The sequence below is a fragment of the Mustela nigripes genome, chromosome 3 (genome assembly GCF_022355385.1).
Source record: "Mustela nigripes isolate SB6536 chromosome 3, MUSNIG.SB6536, whole genome shotgun sequence".
Taxonomy (NCBI): domain Eukaryota; kingdom Metazoa; phylum Chordata; class Mammalia; order Carnivora; family Mustelidae; genus Mustela; species Mustela nigripes.
In genome coordinates this window covers 39,391,010-39,413,736 of record NC_081559.1, presented here as the reverse complement: position 1 = coordinate 39,413,736, position 22,727 = coordinate 39,391,010, and the positions used below count along the sequence as shown (strand labels likewise).

Genomic DNA, 22,727 nt, shown 5'->3' with positions numbered 1-22,727 from the left:
TGCGGGACTCGATCCCAGGACCCTGAGATCATGACCTGAGCCAAAGGCAGCGGCTTAACCCACTGAGCCACCCAGGCGCCCTCATCCATGTTATGTTTTGAATTTGCTCGGTACCAACACTGCTCCCTACTCCGTTGTAAGAGTAAACCACAATTTATCCATTTTACTGCCAACAGATACTTGGGCTGTTATCCAGCTCTATGAATGATGCTTCCATGAATATTCTTGTCCCTATGTACTTGTTTCTGTTGCATATATATCTAAGAATGAAACTTCTGGGTCGTAAGTGTCGATCTATTCAGTTCTATTACATACTGTACAACTGTTTTCCAAAGTGGTGGCACCAAATTACATGCCTGCTCTGTGTATGAGAGTTCTAATTGCTTCATACCCCCACTAACAATTGGTTTTGTCAGCTTTCAAAAATTTTCAGCTATTAAGAACTCACTCTGGTTTCGATTTCCATTCTCCCTGTGGACTAATGATATTAAGCACTTTTCCTGTGCTTTTAAAAATTATTATATATACATTTGGATATGCATTTGATATTTTTATCAAATGATATTCTAAACCCTCTTTAATTTTCCTCTTTTCTTACCAGTATAAGAGTAATATATGCCCATTTTTTAATCTCTATATTTATATTTTGCAAAAATACAAAGTTTTAGAGAGAACAGAAAATAATTTTTTTAAATTAAAATTACCCATAACCCTCCCACACCTGTTGTTAATATTTTGGTATATTCCTTTTTTGTTCATGTTCTATACATAAACAAATGTTTATTATAAAATTAACACCATGCTGTACAATTTAGAATCCTGCTTGTCTCAGTAGTTTGAATATTTATAAATAGAGTATTTTTTTTAGAAAGTGCCTGTTCAACTCTTCAAATATTCTCAGTAGGAGTCCTTTGCTGGCCAAAGATGATCACAAATGCCTTCTCCTCTGAGGCTTGCTTTTTCATTATTTTAATGGTGTCTTTTGTTAAACTGAAGTTCTTAAAATTAATGAAAGCTAACTTATCACCCTTTTCCTTTAAGGTTAATGCTTTCTGTGTCCCACTGAAGTAATCTTTGCCTATCCAGGGTCATGAGGTTATTCTTCTATATTATCTTCTAAAAATACATGTTTTATCTTTCACACTTAGATCTATAAGCCACGTGGAATTGTCTTTTATAGAAGGCATGGCATAGAAATCACATTTCATTTTTTTTCCCCATATGGATACCCAATTGATCCAGCATCCTTTCTCCATTACGCTGCAGTGACGTCTTTGTTGACAACCACATGACTCTACAGGGATGGGTCTGTTTCTGAATTCTCAGTTCTATTTCCACCTTGACTTGTGAACAGCAACTGAATATTTATTATTTCAGCACTACCTTACTAAAATTCCATCTCAATTCTAATCTTTCCATCTTATATTAATAATACCTTTCACTGAACACTTACTTTTTGTCTGGCACAGTTCTAAATGCCAGGGATTTATTTCATTTAATCTTCCCAGCAATTTTAAGCTGGGCATTATTATCTCCATCTTATAGACTGGGAAATGTGAGGCATGAAGAAGTTAATTCTTTCTTCTGGAATATGGACTGTGTCTTTTTCCATTTTGTTGACATACCACCTATTTTCATGGAGAAGCATCTGTAGCTCAAGCAACTTTAGGCAGTTACTGCTAGTATCTTTAAAGCAAGGTTGTGTTTTTGCAACAACAGGCATAAGAGGAACTTTGTTCTTTTGGCTTTTCACATACTCAGAATTTTGAAACTAGATGACATCTGAAAAACTGTCTAGTCCAAACACTCACATAGCTGAGGAAGGAGAATTTCAGAGAAACCACAGACATGCCCAAACTTACATGATGCAGTAGAAGCAAAGATGAGACAAGCACCCAGCTCTCCTGCTCTTACTCCAGTGCTCTCTCTGGTATACCAAAATTCCCTCTCATCATGCAATGAATGTGTTGGATCACTGAGACTCCTGAACCAGCTTCCAAGTTTACCTTGGTGCCAGATACTTGAGGATGCCTGACTCGTGGGTGCCAGATTATCTTGGCTTTAATGAGCAAGGAAACTGGAACCAATCAGCAGAGCTGGAAGCAGATGAACAGGCCACAGTCCAAACTTGGTTTAACAAGGTGCACTGAGACATCCATGAAAAAAGAGAATTTCCAAAGCTCAGACCCCACAGAAATCAGGCTAGCAAGATTTGAATGGAACATAGGAATAAGACTTAGAGGGGTGGAGCTGTCTCTCCACTTAATCTTTCCACTTAGATTCTGTGTCCTCAAAACAGGAACTCATTGGCAAGCATCCCAGAATCCCACTTCCATGCCAGAGTCCTCGCATGACTATTCAGTTACTTGGATTTTTTGAGTCAAGGTATGATTCAGTAAAAAATGACCATACAACAAGGAGAGTTAAAACTGTCCACTTATCAATGCCCCAGATGAATGGAGAAGACATGCACTTCCTTATGAGTCACTGGTTCTACAGAATTTCCCATTTTTTCTTCCCATGTTCACTTATCAAGGGTCATATTATGAAAATAAGGTTTGTCTGAGATCAAGTACTTAGATTACCTAGACTCTGCCTGAGGTCAGAATGCCCTCTGATGTGAGATTGCAAGAGGAATAAAAAAATCAGTGTTTCAAAACCGAGATTAGAAAGGACTTCACATATAAGAGGAATGTAGGAATAATGGCATTGGAAATACCAGGCATCATGAAGATTTCAGAGACAAACCCAGAAATGTATTCAAGTAGAAAGGTGCCCTGAAGCAGAATTTTTCTTTTCCAAAATCTATAGAAGAGTTATCAGGGGTTTTCTTCTAGAACACAAGGAACAGATTTTATTATTTATTTATTATTTTTTAAAGATTTTATTTATTTATTTGACAGAGAGAAATCACAAGTAGATGGAGAGGCAGGCAGAGAGAGAGAGAGAGGGAAGCAGGCTCCCTGCTGAGCAGAGAGCCCAATGCGGGACTCAATCCCAGGACCCTGAGACCATGACCCGAGCTGAAGGCAGCGGCTTAACCCACTGAGCCACCCAGGCGCCCAAGGAACAGATTTTAAACATGGAAGTTTTTGTTTGGCTAAATTAAATGTTGCATATAGATCTTATATTTAAACTACATGTGCCCTATGTTTCGGGCTGATAGATTTAACTTTCCTAATGAAATGTGAGTTGCTTCTTATGGTGCAGTGATCGATATTTGGAAGGCCATCTCCTGGAAACATGGTGCTTCTAAGTCCAGCTGACTGAGGTGGATGAAGCAGGTAGAAACATAACCAATGCACTTAAGAGGATGGGGGTGGCGAGGGGCAGACCTGAATTCAGGGGCTTAAATGAAGGTCTTCTGTCTGAGATGAAGTCAAATTCCAAAAGACTGGGTAAGGCTAAAACAAGAAAACAACCATAAGAGCAGCACCTAAAAGGCTGAGAAGGGCAGTTCCAGGTGAGAGGAATGGCTGGAAGGAGCGGTCCGGCTCCTCTGTCCAGCACAGAGCGGACCTGTGCTGGCGGCCTTTTTAGGGCCTTGAGAGAATATACCGATTGACGTCCATGTGCATAGAACTGTCTGCTTGGCCCCTCTTGTGGGACAGGATAGGGACAGAGCTTGGGCAGGTTAGGGACTGAGCTCTAGCAGGTTCACACAACAAAAGGCTGTGGTGTTCTCTGCACGGTGCTTGAGGTAAGGCTCTGATGGAAAGTGTATTTCCCCAACCAATGACCTAAGTGACAAGACCCTAAAAGCCTTGCAATGGGGTGTGTGTGTGTGTGTGTGCGTGTGTGCTATACAGGCACGGGGTATAAGGTGGGGTCTAGCCAGAGCCACACAGCTAGGCATTGTAAACTACCCTGTGCAAGGCTAGGAGGAGTGCAGAGTGCAGAGCACAGTGTGATGTCATGTTTTAAGTCAGGGCTGGAGGCTATGTATGCAGCCTGAGAAATGGCAGATTGGGTCTCCCACCAGATGTCTGGCTTTGGCTTCTGTAAGAATGCCACACTTATCCTCTCCCTGGAGCACACTGATCAAACAGCTCTCACACTGGGGTTCGCAGAGCAAGGCATGGGGATATTCCTCCCGAAAGGGAGTGAATGTCCTCAGTGATGTCCTCAGTGAGACTCATCATGGAAAGGGGCCAGCCCTCAGACGGGAGATGCAGAATGAAAGAAGTAAGCCCACGGCTGCTTTCTAGAACCTCTTAGGTCGAGATTTTGGAAAGGTAGATGTTGAGGTGGGGGTGCCTGTATGATGCTCACAGTGTGAAGACAGGTCAGGACCTGGGGGGCCTGGATCTGGGGGCAAGTGTAAAGCAAGCCACTTCTGATGCTTTGTGTTGCTCTCTTCAGACCTTCCTTTAGCCGTCCTCTAACCTTCAGGAAACTTCTGTTGAAGAGGTATAGTCTAGTTTCAACTGTGCTAAGGCACTAAGCAAAGAATTATGGGGACCATACTCAGACCAAAGTGGTAGCAAGTCCTGTCAGCTCCTATAGTCAGTAAGCAGAGGGAGTGGTGCTGAGGAAGAAGGAAATGGAGGTCCTAGGGGTGACCATCCTGTGGTCCAGCTGTTTTCCCATCCAGGAATCCTTCTCTTCTGCTAACCTTTGGAACCCTGGGCTTCTTTGACTAGAGAAGGCCTGTCCCTTGATAGTAAAGGCTTTCAAGCAATTTTTGGCTCTCTGGTGGGCACCCTGAAGGTCAATATGCATATATTTTAAAGAGTTAGGGAGCTCTCGGAGAGTGTGAGGAAAGTAGTCAGGGTTGAAATCATTAATTGCTGTGTAAGGGAGCATTCTGTATTCTGTGTGGAAGGGAAGTTAACTCAACCATGAGGAGGTAGGTAAACTCACTCATCCTTCAAACATGAAAAGGAAGCATGACATGAGGTGTATTCCAATTCATGCATTCATCTGGCCACATATCTGAGAAGGTAGTGAAAAATCTTTAAATGCATTGTGTTTTTCTTAAGTTAAAAGTGCTGTTGCACTTATTTCTTATTTAATTGCACTGTGATTGAAGAAATGATGCGTATGATACCAGTGACTTTTAAAAATATGCTGGGGCGCCTGGGTGGCTCAGTGGGTTAAGCTCTGCTTTCAGCTCAGCATGATCTCAGACTCCTGGGGTTGAGCCCCGCATCAGGCTCTCTGCTCAGCGGGGAGCCTGCTTCCTCCTCTCTCTCTCTCTCTACCTGCTTCTCTGCCTACTTGTGATCTCTGTCAAATAAATAAATAAATAAATGAAATCTTTAAAAATAAATGAATGAATGAATGAATAAATAAATAAATAAATAAATAAAGCATGCTTAATTGCTTAACACAAAGCCATTTTTTAAAATGTTTTTTGTGTGCTTGTGAACAAATTGTAATCTTCATTTGTGAGTACAGTATTTTATGTATGGTTATGAGAGCTAGCCTGTTAACTGGGCTATTCACATTTTCTGCAGTTTTAACGAATTTCTGCTGTTTGAACACATTTCCTGGGAAAAGCGTATTAAATTAACCCACCTTGAAGATGAATTTATCAATTTCTTCTTGTTTTTTTGATCAACTGTTATATATATATATATTTTTTTTTAAGATTTTATTTATTTATTTATTTGACAGACAGAGAGATCACAAGTAGGCAGGGAGGCAGGCAGAGAGAGAAGGGGAAGCAGGCTCCCTGCTGAGGAGAGAGCCCAACATAGGGCTCGATCCCAGGACCCTGAGATCATGACCTGAGCTGAAGGCAGAGGCTTAACCCACTGAGCTACCCAGGCACCCCTATTTTATATATTTTGAAGCTATATTATTTAGTAATATATATCCAGACATATTTTCCCAATGAAGTGACCCTTCTAAGCATCATTTAGCAACTCTCTTTACATTTAGTAATATATTCTATCTTAAAATTGATTTACCAAACATTAACAAAAAATACACTAGCTCTCTTTTGTTTAGCACATGACTGGCATAGCTTTTCTCACCTTTTTACATTAATCTTTGTGTCTCTGTGCTTATTTCTCTAGTCTAACAGTCTTTGCTTTTTAACTACAGAGGGAAATTTGATGTGTTTATTAATTTGGCTCCTTCATATGAGAGAGAAAAGCACAACTGGGGGGATGGCAGAGGGAGAGGGAGAACCAGACTTCCCACTGAGCAGGGATCCTAAGGTGGGACTCCGTCCCAGGACCTTGGGATCATGACCTGAGCCAAAAGCAGATACTTAACTGACTGAGCACCCAAGTGCTCCGCGTGTGGCTTATTTGTCTTACTTCTATTTTGTTTCTCTTGTCAAGTCCTCTTTTAGATTGAAGTGTTTTTGTTTTCCTCAGCCCATTTGCCTCTCTCTACTAGTTTGGAAATTATTTACTGTATTTCCCCTATTATTTAAAAGAGACTCAAAATGTTTATGGAACACGAACACTATAAATATAGTATATATGATAAGAAACATAAAATAATGCAGAAACTGAATATTAAAATGTACATGTTTATATGTTTTAAATTCTGTTCCAAAGTTAAATCCTAAGATGCTCCAATTTTTTTCAAATGTTAATGGTTTTTGGAAAAAAGACCTTTGGCTTGACAATTAATAGCACTCTAATACTAGAAAATGAAAATAAGATCTAATAGCCATGTTTGATATTTTGCATCTGTTAAGATTTCCACTGTGGCAGGGCCAAAAGTGGAAATAAGAACTTTTCCTATACAAACAAATGAATTATGTTTATCACTATGACATGCATGAAAGGCAGAATACAGTCTATTTATTTGTTCTATGTATTTCTTAGAGCAGCAGAGGGGGGCTACTATTGTTAGAATTATGCAGGTAATTCTCATTTTTCATTCAGAACATGTACCCACAGTGTATGATCACATACACTTCCCCTTATCTCTAAATATTTGTGAAGCTAGTATCTTTATAGTCTCTCCATTTCTTTTTTTTTTCCCTTTAAGATTTATTTGTTATCTGAGAGAGAGAGAGAGAGCACACGTGCAGGGGGTTGAGAGGGGCAAAGGGAAAGGGGGAATCTCAAGCAGACTCCCCACTGACTGTGGAGCATAACTTGGGGCTCAATCTCATGATCCTGAGATCATGACCTGAGCTGAAATCAAGATTTGGATGCTTAACCAACTGAGCCACCTAGACTCTCCTTGTCTAATATAAGCACTTAAAGCTATAACTATTCCTCTAAATACTGCTTTAGCTACACCCTTGCATGTTTCAGGACTTTTTTTAAAGGCATGTGTTTCCTAAAACTTCATCTCTGGCAAATATTTAAGGTTTTGGTTTAGGGTTAATTCCTCCAGAAAGCATATGCTTATGGTTCTGCCTGGCTTCTGGAAACATTATTCACCTAGTACCACTTTAAGCACCTGGCTTAGAATTTTATGGACCATGTAGACGGTGTTAATTCAGGTCATGAGATAAATGTCTGGCCCAGTAGGCATCAGAAAATACCATTACATTAGTTACTTTGTCACATAAATCTTTCTTTGATCATCTGCTCTTGTTTTACTCCTGGCTTCTAGGGACTTGTCATACACTCTGGCCAGCTTAGCCATACATTTTAAAAAGATGCATCATTTTAAAGAGTTTTAGTGAAGAAGAGTTTTTCAGGCTATCCATTCTCCAATATTACTAAAAATGGGATCTGCAAATATTGTATACATACGTGTGTATACATTTTTCTGAAAAGAGAATCTATTGCTATCATGAGGTGCCCAAAGGCACCTGTGATCCTAAACAGACCGAAATCACTGCCATATGTTCTGTTTCAGTATTACACAAATTAAGATAGCAGATTTTATCTGATGTTTCACAGGTCTCCAGGTCAAAGGAAATTCTGTAGATCAAAATCATTTAAAGTTTATTTTCATTCTCAAAATGTCACTTGATTCTTATGTTAGGGTATTATCTTAGTGTTATCTCCATATACCAATGGAACCTCCAAACATTCCCAAGAGAGTGGAATTTAAAAAAAAAAAACAAAACTTATTTCCAATGTCTCAACATACCATTAAGACCTAACTCATACCAGCTTCCTAGTTCTCCAGACTGATGGATGGGCGTACTGCCAATGCAGATGTACCGGCTGGTAAAAGGCCTTTTCTTAACTAGTAAGCCTGTTCACCAATAGAATTAAAGAAAACAAATCTGGCTTTTTGTATCACAAACTTTTTTCTGTTTGCCTATTTACTATCATCTTAAGGTTACTTCCAGAAGTTAATTTTAGCAGGAAATTAGCACTCATTGACTTTGGAAATGGCAAGGCTGCAGATAAGAGAGAGACGAGAAAAAGGGCAAAATAACACCAGGAAACAAGTTGCTGTGAAAGCCTGTAGGTATGAAATGAGCAGTGTGAGCCATGCAAGAGACTCAGGCCGGAGAAAATGGGGATGTAAGCCTCAAATACGCCACCTGACAGAGCTTGAGGAATGAATGTCACGGACATAAGATGCAAGTCAGTGATTTCACAGTCCTACTGAGACGCGAGGAGACAGACTGAAGGACCTTATTGTGATGGGGGAAAGGGACAACTAATTCCAAACAAGCAGACTTGTTTCAGGAGAGCATGTAGAGTTGGCTTATATGTCAGTGTATCAGCCTCCAGGCAATCCACAAACCTGGGGTAGATGTGTGCTGAAAATAAAAAGGGCAAGGCAAAAAACATGAAAAGAAATATGGAAAATATACAACAGGTTGCCTGGTTAGACTGACTAGACCAAATACAGGGACTCATGCATGACACTCCGGATGATGAGATAGCAGAGGAATGCCCGGCCCTTAGGAACCAAGCAGAAAGGGGAATTAAATCTGGAAACACCGATGTTTATGGCTGCCTTAAAGACATGAAGAAATGAAAGAAAGACATGAAGAAAGGAATATTCATTCTGCCAGGAAGAAAGAAAAGCTCCACAGAGGTTTTATCTTGCTCTTGAAGTCCCACACGGAAGTACACAGGGAGGCCAGGCATGCTAAGGTCAAGTACAGGCTCAGAGGTAGGATAGAGTGCAGTGGTTAGGCAGAGCCTGGAATGCCCAGCCACCACCAGGGTGTGTGTGTGTGTGTGTGTGTGTGTGTGTATGTGTGTGTGTGTTTTGGGAGGTGGGGAAGGTGGGAAGGGAGGCACTGGGGGTCAATCTTGAAGAACTTTGATAACTAAGCTCTACCAAAAATAGTAAGGACTGTATCTATAGATACAAAGAGATTTTCAAGCCGAAAAGCAATCTGATCTGGTTCTGTGTGTCTGTAACAGAAAAGATAACTGGGTAGCAAGATGAAGGGGAGAAAGGGAGGAGGGAAAAAATTATTAGAAAGGCTATGACAATAGCATTGAGAAGAAGAGGAATCAAATGTGATTCTAGGATTCTTTAAAATCAAATGTGATTCTGGGTGGCTCAGTGGGTTAAAGCCTCTGCCTTCGGCTCAGGTCATGGTCCCAGGGTCCTGGGATCAAGCCCCACATCGGGCTCTCTGCTCAGCAGGGAGCCTGCTTCCCCCTCCCTCTCTCTGCCTGCCTCTCTGCCGACTTGTGATCTCTCTCTGTCAAATAAATAAATAAATATCTTAAAAACAAAAAAAGAAAAGAAACTTTGGTTGACTAGGTGATGCCTTTATAAAAAGGAAGGAAGGGTCAGAGAAGGAACAGGTTTGGAGGGGAAGCAAGGTCCCAGAAGCCTTGTCCTGGTGCCTATCATGTTCTCGCTCCCAGCAAACCCCCAAATCTGGATCACTGCAACTTCTCCTGTACCCAGGAGGCTGAGGATTACTGAAGAATTATTACCGGACTTGGTAGTATTCCAACTGAGCATACCTGAAAGGGAGTTCCATAACACTCTGTGTGATGGGATTCTGGTCAGCTCCCTCCCCTTCCCTTTTCTCTGTTTCTGCCAGAACCCCTCCAAACCCCATTCCTGCCCCCTTGGCCCTCAGCAGGGGTGCCACTTCCTCTCCCAGTTAAAATGGACCTTATCAGGTGTGAACACTCAGCTGCAGCACCTGGCCTGCCCTCTTGGTCTCAAAGGAAGAGGCGAAGAGGCATTCACCCTCCATGTCAGCCTCACTCTACACTTACAGGCTGACTCACTCCCACCTTCTTTCTCAAGGCCTTAGAAAACAACTCAACTTCTCTCTTTCCTATATTTTCAATTTCTCCTTCTCCAAAGTCTCTTATCTCCTAATACTGAATCATGTTAAAATCCTTCTATCTTAAAAATAAAGAACAAGCTTCCTGTGACCTTGCCCTTCCTACCTCTGGTACCTCTCCCGGCCAAGCCTCCCAGAGAATGCAATCTCCATTCATGGTTTCCACCCAATTCTCCCCTGCCCCCTGCAGCTCAGCGTCCCCTCCTCGAAGCCATAGACAGTAGTTTCACCAAGGTCACCAATGATATCCCACTTGCCAAGCCCAAAGACTCAGACAGTTGTCCTCTACATGGCTTTCCTGCATCTTTTATGACTCTCTGCCATTCAGCCTTCTCTGCCTGCCTCCTCTCTGTTCTCTGTTTAGACACCAATCTCCGCAGACTCATGGGGGTGGTATCCTGTTGGGCCTTCCTCCCAGGGCTCGGCGGGTCTTCCCTTTGGTCTGACTTCTCCAGGGCCTCCTCTCCCAGGCCCAAGCACCGAAGGCTCCCAGATTCCATCTCCAGCCCAACTCCAGTTCCTTGCCCCCTTGGTATTTCTAGCTGGGTATCTCCCAAGGAGTGTAGACCTAACCTTTTAAGCTGAGCTGAACTCACTATCTTTCCCTCCAGAATCAGCTCCCCTCAAAATTTCTTTCTTTCTTTCTTTTTAAAAAAAAATATTTTATTTATTTATTTGACAGAGAGATAACAAGCAGGGGGAGCAGCAGAGGGAGAGGGAGAACAGGCTCTCCACTCTGCAGGGAGCCTGATACGGGGCTTGAACCCAGGACTCTGGGATCATGACCTGAACCAAACGTAGATGCTTAACCGCCTGAGCCACCCAGGCATCCCTCTCCTCAATATTTCTTATTGAAGGGCATTACATTCCACCCACTGCCCAAGCCAGATACTTAGAGGACATTCTAGATTCTTTTCTTCTTCCAGTATCAAGTTTATTAACTTATTCATTCACTCACTCAACAAAAATTGGCATGTGTGCCAACCAGGTAACACCCGGTGCTCAGGGCACTGAGCGTTCCATATGAACGAAATGATGTCCTTGCTCTGATAAAGGATTTCCATCCAGTGGGGAAGACCTGCAGAAGCGCTTTAAAGAAAATCAAGGTGGCGGAGGCTTAGGGAAGACTGTGGGGAGAGGGGGTGGTCAGCTCCCCCCATAAGCTGACATCTGAGCAGAACCTGAGAGCCAAGAGTGACCTAAGGAAGAGGGATCTGGATAGAAGGAAGGGGAAATGTAGAAACGCTGAGGCAGGGGCAGTCTGGCATGTCTGGCGGATAGCAGGAGGGCTGTGTGGCTGAGTTAGTGAGAGAGGGGCTGTGGGGAGCAATGTTAGAGAAGCAGAGTTAGCGGTGGGTTACTGTAAGAACCTGGATTTTTATCCTCGGTGCGACATGAGAACCTTGGCAGAAGTGAAGCAGGGCAATGGCCTGAGGGGGTGGGCATTCTGTAAGGACCGCCTTGACCTCAATATGCGGGAAGAAAAGGGCAGACGCAGGAGACTAGTTAAGAGGCTCCCGCAGCTGCCCAGACACCAAGTCCTGCCCTGATTTCCTTTCCTGGCTGATGCCTCCCTCCAGTTCTGGCTCCTAAGCCTCTGCCGTGGTTGGGCGCTTGCCACCTCTTACCTAGACCATTTCAATGCCACTGCTCTAATCCAGCCTGCTTGCAGCTGCCAGAGTGATCTCTCCAACCTGCAAGTTGGATCCTGCCTCTCTCCTGCTTCAGACTCTTTGCTTACCACTGCACTCAGGTTGTAACTCCTCACCAGAGCCTGCAAGCCGACGACCTCACCAGCTCCTCCCACCCCACCAAGTCTCAGCCACATGGAATTTTCTGTTCCTTTCAGTAATAAAGCCCTTGTGCCTCAGGGTCTCCACACACTCCACTTCCTTAGCCTGAAATGTTCTTCCTTCCATTCTTCATCTCGCTCACCCCTGTTTATTTTCAAGTCTAGGTTAAAAGGCTATTGTCCACCTTAAATGTGGGACCCACCCAGGTCCTGCATTTAAACTATGGGTCATTCCCACATGTACTTATTTGATTTCACTTGATATTAACCTGGACAGGACAGGAAGTGTAAGTGTTTCCTGCTACCGTATATCCAGCACAGGGCACAGAACACAGTCCTCGATCCTAGTTCTTGAAGGAACAGATGCTTTTCTTCTCCAAGTCAAAATGCTGCCTTCTCCCTAAAATCTCAACTTGTCAGTGGTATGTACCCACTAAGGAGTTCACGGTCTCATCCCGGCTTTATCTACAACTACTACCCCCACTTGAACCTCAGACTCCCGGTATTCCCAGCTCTGTGTAGTTCCCTTTCAAACACCATGCTTCTGTCACCCTGGGGCTTTGTCTTTCTAGAAGACCCTTCCCCTCTTGAGTGCCTGTAAACACCAGCAAAGATTCACTGAGTACCTATTCTGGGCCTGGGCATCTGTGACAGTGAATGGCAGGCAGCCAGATAGAAACAAGAGGAGTAGATCAACCAACAGTGGGTGATGAGTGGTGAGAAAAGAGGTCAAGCAGGACGGGGGAGAGAAGGTGGGGGTGGGGGTGATGAGAGGCAGAAAGGGAGGCAGAGCCTTACCAAAAACACCACCAGGCAAATCTCGAGTCAGCCATGGGGCTCTCCTGGGAAAGAGGGCTGCAGGCAGAGGGAAAACGGGTGCCACGGCTGATGAGCGTGTGACGAGGGGGACTGGCACGGATGCTCTGCAGGCCCCCGTGGAGAGAGAGGCAGAGAAAGCAGAGTTAAAGAAAGTACCTGGAGAAAATAAGTCCAAAAACAAGAACGAAGAGCAAGTAGGGCCCTCCGAGCCCAAGGAAGAAAGAGTTTCAAGAAGGAAAAGCAAAGAGCCAAATGCTACAGATGTCGGGTGAACCGAGGTCAGGGACGACCGATTTGTTGAACTTCCCGAAGCCATGCTGCGAAGGGGAAAAGGAACAAATGGGAAGAAAGACAGGAGCAGCAGCAGGTTCAGGCCACTCTTTTGAGGGGAAAGAGTGTCCATCCTCATGAACACAGCAGGGTGGAAGTTCCTGAGGCAGAGCAGGGCTGAGGAAGCTTCTGTAGGATCACGGAGACTAAAGTTTGCACACGGAGAGGAAGAAGCCAGACCAGGGGGAAATGACAAGTGCCAGGGAGAGTGACTGGTGCAGGGAGATCCACCCAGAGGGAGAAGAGAGCCCAGGGAGGTTCTGGCCTGCTTGCTGGGATTTGCCCGAATGTTCAGGCACAAGCTCCAGGACTTCCACGCTCTCTTTTCCTTCCCAGAGGCAGATGCAGAGACATCCTGTCGAAAACTCCTCTAGCACCCATTTTATTGGATTCTCTGGTCAATACCTAGAACACAGGGGCACAGTCTCTCCAGCTCCTACTTCCGCACCGCCTCCAAAGGCATTAGTCGTGATGAGAAACTCTTAGCAGGTGACAAATACAGCTACAAGGGGGAAGTTACACAGTTTGGGAATTCTGTGACATTCTAACAGGCTTTGCTCCTGATCTCTCGTTCCTATTTCCTTGCTGGGACAGAGCTCCCTAGTCCCTCCTCCCTGGGGAAGGGAAAGCCATGCAACCAGGAAGGCAACAAAGGCAAATCAGGCAGGAAGACTGGCGCCCCCTACAGTAAAGCAGGTAACCTGCATTCCAGAGTTCCCTCAGACGGGATGATGGCTGTTCATCTGATGATTTTCTTACAATGTGTCAGTCCGGTAGGATGGCTCCTGCTTTCTTTGAGTCAGATGCCTGCACTCTGTGGGGACAGGAAATAGGAGCAGGTGGCTGAATAGAGAGGGGGTGTGTTCCTTGGGTGGGAATTTCAGGGTTCAGAGATGAAAGCAGCACAGAAAGAGACAGGCGAGACGGATGTGACTATGGGTATCCCGCCCAGGCATTCCCTATGGACTTCTGCTGAGGTGTGGTTAAAGTGTCAAGTCCCCAGAAAGCCTCAAGGAGGAATGGGTTTGTTCGTTCATTCATTCATTCATTCATTCGTTCATTCACTCATTGCCCCCCAGTAGTTTCTAGTATATTCACAACGTTGTGCACCTATCAACTATCAAATTTCAGAACATTTTCATCACCCCCAAAAGAACCCCCACACCATTAGCAGTCATTACTCATTCCCCCCTCTCCCCAGGGTCAAAATCCTTCATTTCTAAGGCCTGGCTAGGATAATGCTGTCACATTCAAAGGCAGAGCACTCACGAGAGAATAAAACATTAGAGAAAGCAGCCATAAGAGAGGCAGGGAACATGAATTCCCTGTAGAATCTGGAGGGGGCCTGGATTGGCTAAGCTGAGTAGAGGTCCTGTCTAACAATCTCTCCTTGAGACTGAAGCAAAGCAGTGAGCCTTGTCTAATTGAAGAGAATGGGTTCCTATTACTCTGGACTTGGGTCAGCCCAGTAAGGAGGCTCTGATGTCTGGATACAGGTTGGATACATGTTAGATACAGTCTGGATACAGTCTGGAGATAGGTTGCCATGTACCTCAGACCTCATAAGGGCAGAAGTGACTGCACAACACCGGCAACAGGCGACAGCTCATGGAAGAACATACAAGATGCTCAGCAGAGGGGTGGTGACGCAAAGGTGACAGCTGTTATGCAGTCCCTTGGGCGTGCTTATGTGAGAGACAAGCCTTGTTCTGGAGCCCCCAACAGGCATACGCGGGACCAAGGGAAGGAAAACTGCAGCAAGACAGCAGCATTTCAGACGACAACAGGGAGGGATTTCCTAATGGTTATGCCATCTTCAGGCCGAATGGGCTGCCCATAAGGTAGAGAGTTAAAATGCAGTCTGGAGAGTCAATAAGTGGACGCTGTGGAGGTAATTTAAAAACCAGAGGGTGATGTGACGACCGTAGCCCTCCAACGCCTGAGTGGTGAGGTCAGCCGTGAGGTGTGCTGCAAGTGATCTGTTAGAGTAATAAGACACAGGAGTGTGTGACTCGCCACCTTGAGATTCTGGGTTATCTTTGTAACACCACTCTTATACACTTGCATTTTCAGTATTTTCTTGAGCAAAAGTGGATTGCTCCATGTTCAAGTCAGCGGGCTGGGTCATGCCCATGGGAACATTTTACTCGAGTGTAGTTTTAAGCTCAGGGAGGCAGGGACTTGGCAGGCTAGATGACTGGTAGAACCCCTTCCAGAGCTGAGATTCCTCAAGGGGAGAGGGCACCCTGCCTTTCCACAGAACGGATCTGCAGGCTGTACGGTCGTCTAAGTGTCACACCTACAGGAGATACTGGTCATGAGTCCCAAGGATACATCTGAACTCTAGAGAATGGGACAGTGAGGACTAGATAAGTTACATCTGTTTGAGGGACTCATTTGCACAGAACAGTCATTCAGATGATTTCATTACATCCAAAGGGAAGTCTGACCTCTATATATTTTCTTTAAATAAAAATGGTTATCGATGAGGTAAATTGGCCCAGACAACATTATTTGCTTCTTGAAACGTTAAACATTTTTTCCTCTAAGCAAAAACTGACATGCACTGGTAACTAATGGAACCAGAACTCAGCCAACTTCACCCCAATCCAAACTGGAATGGACTTTCACTTTTCATCCCCCTGGATAAATAGCCTTGGCAGCAGCCCTTGTCACAAAGGCCAACTGTAGAAGTGCCACCTTAAAACTGCTTGACTGACCCACTCTGGCCTTTTCAGATTCTTCCCTGCCTCCTTCTCCGTGCCCTTCTTCTGCTGCTCTGCCAGATGACTGCTGCTAAGGACTCCTTTGGAATGCAGGAACAACTGAGTGGACGGAAGGCATGGGATCACCTGGTGCAGGGTGCTACTGGGCAACCTGTGATTTCTGGCACCTCATCATTCTTTTTGTTTTATTACAAAACTTTTTTTTTCCATTATGAAACTATATTACCACATTAGAAGCATATGGAAACTAGAGAAAAGAGAAAAATCACTTGGGATCCCATCATTCTAATAAAATCACTGTCTGCATTTTGGTGTGTTGTCTACTTATCTCCAGGGCTCCCTGTGTTATGTGGTTCTATGGATTACATGCATTTCGATTATTTGGCTCCCCGCCCCTACCTCTGAAAGGGACATGTGACAGCTTAGATAAATATGCACCATCAGATGGTCAACTCCATACAGACACCGTCTCTCCCAAACCAGCTCATCCTCTTGCTGCCCTGGCTTCTCACTTGTAAATTCCATCTCCCCATCATCCAGGTTGAGACTTTTGCTCTGTCTTGGGTAGTGTGAAGACCGCTTTCCCCTCAAACTCAACATCCATTTCCACTGATTCTTCCATCATTACTCCTCTGTCAATCTGCCTTCTCCGCACACCCAGCGCTGTCACGACCTCTAGTCCAGTTACTGCCTACTTCCTGAATGATTCCAATGCTTCTCTGCCTCTACTTCCTCTCCTTCATCTTGTACTGCTACATTAGTTTCTTTGACTGCTCTCCTTGAATAAGAGATTGAAAACAACTGGTTTTCAATTTTCTGACACAGAACATCCTTTGGCTGGACATTTACAAACAGGTACCATTTGTCCCCCATCTACTTTCCCTGCCCTATCTTTTACCGCTTCCTTCCCAGAAATCTCTGCTGGAAATCTGTCACCCTAGACAGGAGACATAGTGTGTAGTGCATAGAGTGAGTGGGATAGGACACGTGCCTGCTCTCTGGGTGCCCATGAGAATACCACCCAGGTCAGCTGAGATGTGGTGACAGGTGTTAGACCTTGCCTTTGGCCACTAACAACTATAAAAGTAGACACAATAAATGAAACAACTGTTTTTAAGCATTAGACTCCAGGGCCATGAACCTGGAGAAAAGGGAAATGCAGGAAGTGAGGTTCATTGTCACCTGTCTTCCTGCCTGGGAGCACTTTTCAGACTGAGATCGGGGGAGTGGACTGCACAGTGTGTGACATGCTCAAGCTTTTGCACTTAGCAAATTCCTCAGAAGATGACAAACCAGTCCAGCATTTGCTTTTTTAAGAAGGCTGCTCACACTCTGGATTTTGAAAATCTGTAATTGCTCCAAAATTTCTAGGGGAACTTTTCTGCCTTTACGTGTTATGTTTCTTTCAATTTCCTTTGTTGAAACTACTGGGCAACCTTGCCTACAGTTTCAAGGAGGGCTCCCACTAGAAGATGAAAGCATTCTCTGGCAGTGATGTGTTCTGTCTCTTAGCCTCCTATCTGCTAATCTTCACTGCCTGCTCCAGTTGAGAAGAGATCACACTATGTGGAGTTGTACATCAATGAAATACATGAACACCTCTGCAAAGTCTTAGAAGACTTCGCCACAGACTGAAACCCCAAGGGTAGGTGGCCGACAGGCCTATGGCAGTGGTGAAGCCATATCCAGAACAACTGAAGCCAAGGCAGTCCCCTAGATGCCATCCTAGAGAGGGGCAGGAAATAGGGAAAGCCGAGAAGTACCACATGGGAGGGGCATTAGAACAGGGATTGCCAGGGTTTGCTTTTCTCACATCCCACACACACTTTCCCTCCCCCTCCCCCACCGTAGTTTTTAAATCCCATACTCTTCCCTGCTTGGGTCCATCCCCAAAGAATGTTTAAAGAGCCCCTACCAGCTGCCTTTCATAATCTGCTGGACACATGAAGACCTGCAGGAGCAGGTCCAGCTTTTCCAGCGCAGGTACAGAGGGCATTCAGCAGGAAGGTGGACCCACTGCTGAGTATGCCTTTGGAGAGTACCCCCAAAATCATCCTACTCTATTGGTAAATGCAGGTAAAGAACCAATGCTTCTCTGAAGCAGAGGTTAAGGGCTTTTTTCTTGAACATATGACACCCAACTCCAACTTCCTGAAGAGCCAAGGCCTAGAAGTAGTTCTTCTGCTTTCATTGCTGCAGCAGCTGAGGCCCGAAGAGTCCCAGTGAGAGGACCTTTCTTATTCTCACCCTCATCAGAGTCACCACAGGAAGACAATCTTTTAAGTCCCATAGGCGCAGGCCCAGGAACAAAGCAAACCCAACCCTACACATTATATTGTTTGGGGAGTATGCAGCCACCAGGCTGATCAGAAAGGCATGCAGACAGCCCGCTACCCAGAAAGGTATAGAAATTTCCAGCCTACCATCAGCAAGTGGCTTGCAGGAGAGGGCATCATCGAGGTCACGGGCAGTTGATGGGTCAATGGTGAAGATACAGTCTTTCCTAGGAAGGATTGAAGATAGGATTAGCAATGCCACAAACACCAGAGTCTTCAAACCACTGCACTAGAGTTTTAGAGAACAGTTACTTTGCAAATGTGCAAATGGCAGGCAAAGGGAAGAGTAGCTTCTGTCATGGCTCTCTGAAAAGGAGATCTTTAGTCACCTGTGAGACAGGAGAGACAAATTCAGGAATCTCCTGTCTCCATCGTGTCTCCGAGGGTCTTCCGCTTCCTGTGAATGGGCACCTACTTCTCCTTGAGCCTGAGCAAGAGGAAGTGTGAATGGGTAGAGTGAGGGGGCTTCCACACACGAGGCTTCCCAGAAAGAGTTCTCCGACATGAGGAGCAAGTGCCTTTGGTAAATTACTCTCCGAAGGTCAGTTCTTGCTTCTGCCTCCCTCGTCCTCAGTGGCTAATGGGAACCTGCCCTTCAAGGATCTATGTGAGGATGTCTCACTGCTCCTTCTCCTATCTCGCTGAAATGGGGGTTGGCCAAAGAATAAGTCACCTGACTTGTTGTGACAAAGGGAATAGGACCCAACAATAAGTTTTACCAAACAACAACAACAACAAAACAAAACAACAACCTAGGGCCATACAGTTAGCCGTAATACGAGTATGTTTGGAAACGTACCCAGTCAGGTTGTTTCTATGGACTGATCGTATACTTCACCCAAGCTCACGGAATCAGTATGCCCTCTCCCCCCTTATCGTCATATGGTACCTCTGTGCATATCTCCCTCTTAATCTGTGAAGTGCTGGGACATTCTCATTCTGCTGTAGGGCTTCCAGCCACCCATCCACCCACATAAATACCCATGGTTTGGGCAGTCTGTCCACAGTTCTCCCCACCCCCTGCCTCACTAGCTGGTACCCTCTAGGCTCACTAGCTGGTGCCCTCTGCTCCCAGGCTCACTAGTTGGTGCCCTCTGCTGCCACTGGACTCTTCCCAAGTTCTCCCTCCACATCCTCTAGTATGAGCAGTGACACTGCTGTCACACCCCGGTCTCCTTGGATGCCTCAGCACTGACGGGAAGCAGCCTGCTTCCCAACAATCAGACTGGCTTGCTTCGTACAAACTTCTTTCCTTGGGTTGCTCCTCTGCTTAAAGTGTCCCCAAAGCCCTCAGAGGCTGCCAAGCTGGCTCTGTAACCTTCTGCGTAATAACTCTCAGCAGCCCACTCTGACCTCTTACGGCGATCAGCTCACTCCTGCAGTAGCTTGATTCTAGGACAGTACCGTTTCTAAGATGCTCCATCAATTTGACAATAGCTTTTCGGGGAAACAAAACCCCTACCATAGTAAATATATACATTGATTTTAATGTATCTCAGGATTTGAGAAATGTCAAAACGGTAAAAAGAAAGCTAGATTCTTAAATGGTAAATGAATTTACAGAGAAGCAAACTGTGTACCTCTACACAAGGGAAAGGTAATTAGCAACAAGAAGGAACAAATTGCTCCTACATATAACAACTTGGAATCTCAAAGTTACTATGCTAAGTTAAAAACACCATTCTCATGAGCTTATATGATGTATATAATTCAATTTCTATGAACATTCTCAAAAAGACAGAACTATATGACCACAGATCCGTGGTTGCCAGGGGCACCTGGTCTGGGAGACCATAGCTTTCCTGTATCTTGACTATTATGGTGGTTACATGAGTCTATAGGTGTCTTAAAATTCATGTAACTGTACAACAAGTAAAGGTCAACTTTACTGTTTATTAACTTAAAGACTGTTTTTAAAAAAAGATTTTATTTATTTATTTGAAAGTGTGTGTGCAAGCAGGGAGAGGGGCAGAGAGGTAGGGAGGCAGAGGTGGAGGGAGAGGGACAAAATCCCAAACAGACTCAACACTGAATGTGGAGCCTAATGTGGGGCTCGATCTCAACCCCAAGATCGTGACCTGAGCTGAAACCAGGTGACACTTAACTGATGGAGCCACCTGGGTGCCACTAAAAATAAAAAATTTTAAACGTGATTTTTGAATCAAGGAAAGTAAAAAAGTATGTGTTCATTATTAATAGAGTTGATGAATAGGTGCTGGAATTACTAACATTTTCCTTTATGCTTTTCCATATTTTTTCAAAAATTTCACTACAACTTATTTTCATAAATGGAAAAAATTAGCATTGTAGATAATCTCCCCCAAACAAAAATAATTGTCCATCACGTACATAATAATGCTTATAAAGACACGTAGCAACCTTGTAGACTCGTACTATAGAATACAGTCACTAGCTTTAAAATGATGAGCGGTATAGAACTATAAACTCACTGGAATATGGAGAGAAGAGGGTGAGGAAAGTTGGGTGCGACTTTCAAGGTGAAGGGCAAAGAGTATTTAGAGCGCAGTCTTAGGAGAATGGCTTCTTAGGACATCCAATCTTCTCATTAAACAGTTGAAGAAGAGGTGCTCACAGTAGGGGGAACACCAGTGTGGAAGTCTTGGGATATAAAGAAATAATTTCTGTTACACCATATAAAAGAAGATGTAATTATGGCACAGTGCCAGATGAAAAGAGAAACACCAGATGTCCCCTGGAAAGAAGCTCCCTGAAGGCTGTGTTGGCAACTCTCAAGTGTTTGCTGAATGAATGCACGCACGCTGACAGGAAGGGACAGGGAAATAAAATCAATCCTAACACCAAAGTAATGGGCTCTGAATTGATGAGGATATTGAACTTGATTCACAAGGCAGGGAAGGAACTGACTGCTTGTTTCTTTTTGTAGCCACATCAGCTGGCACAAAAGCTGGCAAAATGCTTTATATGTACACTGAGTACTCAATAAATACTTGTTAAACTGAAAGTAAAATGTCAGACTTGGAGGAGGGAATGTTTTGATCCTCCTTCCTTAGTGTCATCATAAGAAGCCAAAAGAATGTCCCTTTAGTCAAAAATCAAAAAGAACACTGTTAGCTTGGTGGGGGCCACAGCTGACTGGCTTACTTAGATTGTTAAGAAGGAAGTTACGTTTTCTTAAAATTAAATGTCTCTGGGTGCTTTGACTTTTATTTCAGTGAATGAATAAATAATGCCCACTAAAACATTACAGCGCCCAAATGGTGCAGACATACATGACAGAGTAAAATTTCAGGGCTTTGGTTTTAATTTGTCAATTTCTTTAAGAGGACTCACTGGAGAAAAATCTTCGACTAGCCTGAACACTCAAACCAACTCTCTACTACTTTTTATTTTTTAATCTGCTCTTAAACCAGAAACATGAAAGTCAAAATTAAAACAATTCTGAGGAACAGCAACCAGGAAGGCTTGCTAGAAAGACATACCATCCAAATATTATCTTTGTTCATGAGTCAGCAAACTATAGCCACAGACCAAAAAGGGCCTGCCACCTGTTTTTGAATGACCTGTGGGATAAGAATGGTTTTGCATTTCTTAATGGTTGGGGAAAAACCAAAAGAAAAATGTGTTTCGTGACATGGGGAAATCATATGAAATTTGAATTTCAGTATCCATAAATGAACATATAGCCATGCTTTTTGGATACAATGGCAGAGCTGAGTAGTTATGACAGAGGCTATCTACTTAACATTATCTATCTGGCCCTTAACAGAAGGTTTCCTGACCCATTTTATATCAATGATCCTCAGTGAGCCAAGTTTTGTTTTTTGTTTTTGTTTTTTTCTTAAAGGTCTGATGATTAAATCAGTTTGGGAAAAGCTGAGTCAATTTCTTAATTGAGGGACTTTTAGAGCCTTCAGTGTGCTGCTGCTGTGCAAGTCTTGCCATACCTATTGGATCTAGGCTATTTATTCCTTTTATTTTTGTTGTTGTTGTTTTTTTTTTGTTTTGTTTTGTTTTAGCGGTAGAGCATCTCCCAGAAGCAACAGGTTCCGCAGGAGATCACCCTTTGAGAAGTGATGAACCAGATCCCACACAGGCCTCCAGTGGAGTCCTTATCCCAGACGGAGCCTTGCCATCAAGCCTGCCCCAGGGATCATGGCAAGAAGCCAATAGAATGGCCAGGCTGTCCACTGCGGGTAAGCCGATGAGGGCTTTGTTTCATCCACTCTCTCAGGGCCTCTTTTATGAGGGCTTCTGGAGGAAGTTTATTCAGGGCAAGGACCCACTCCTACCCTCTTGAGTTAATGGTTTGTTTGTATCTTTTATGAGTCCTTCTTTGCTTTGGCTTCTAGGAACTCAGAAAACTACTGTGACCCACCTCAAAAGAATCTTGTTTGGGGGCACCTGGGTGGCTCAGTGGGTTAAAGCCTCTGCCTTCGGCTCAGGTCATGATCCCAGGGTCCTGGGATCAAGCCCCACATCAGGCTCTCTGCTCAGCAGGGAGCTGCTTCCTCCTCTCTCTCTCTGCCTGCCTCTCTGCCTACTTGTGATCTCTGTCTGTCAAATAAACAAATAAAATCTTTAAAAAAAAAAAAAGA

At 44.2% G+C, this 22,727-nt stretch overlaps 1 protein-coding gene across 2 annotated transcripts in view; it reads right to left on the bottom strand.

Moving 5' to 3' along the window:
* The window catches only part of DIS3L2 (DIS3 like 3'-5' exoribonuclease 2), a 365,013-nt gene that overhangs the window by 118,174 nt on the left and 224,112 nt on the right, over positions 1–22,727 (bottom strand). For both annotated transcript variants that reach the window (XM_059393719.1, XM_059393720.1), the window contains exon 10: positions 18,238–18,317. In XM_059393719.1, coding sequence (XP_059249702.1) covers positions 18,238–18,317 — 80 coding nt within the window. The remainder of the gene's footprint in view (positions 1–18,237; positions 18,318–22,727) is intronic.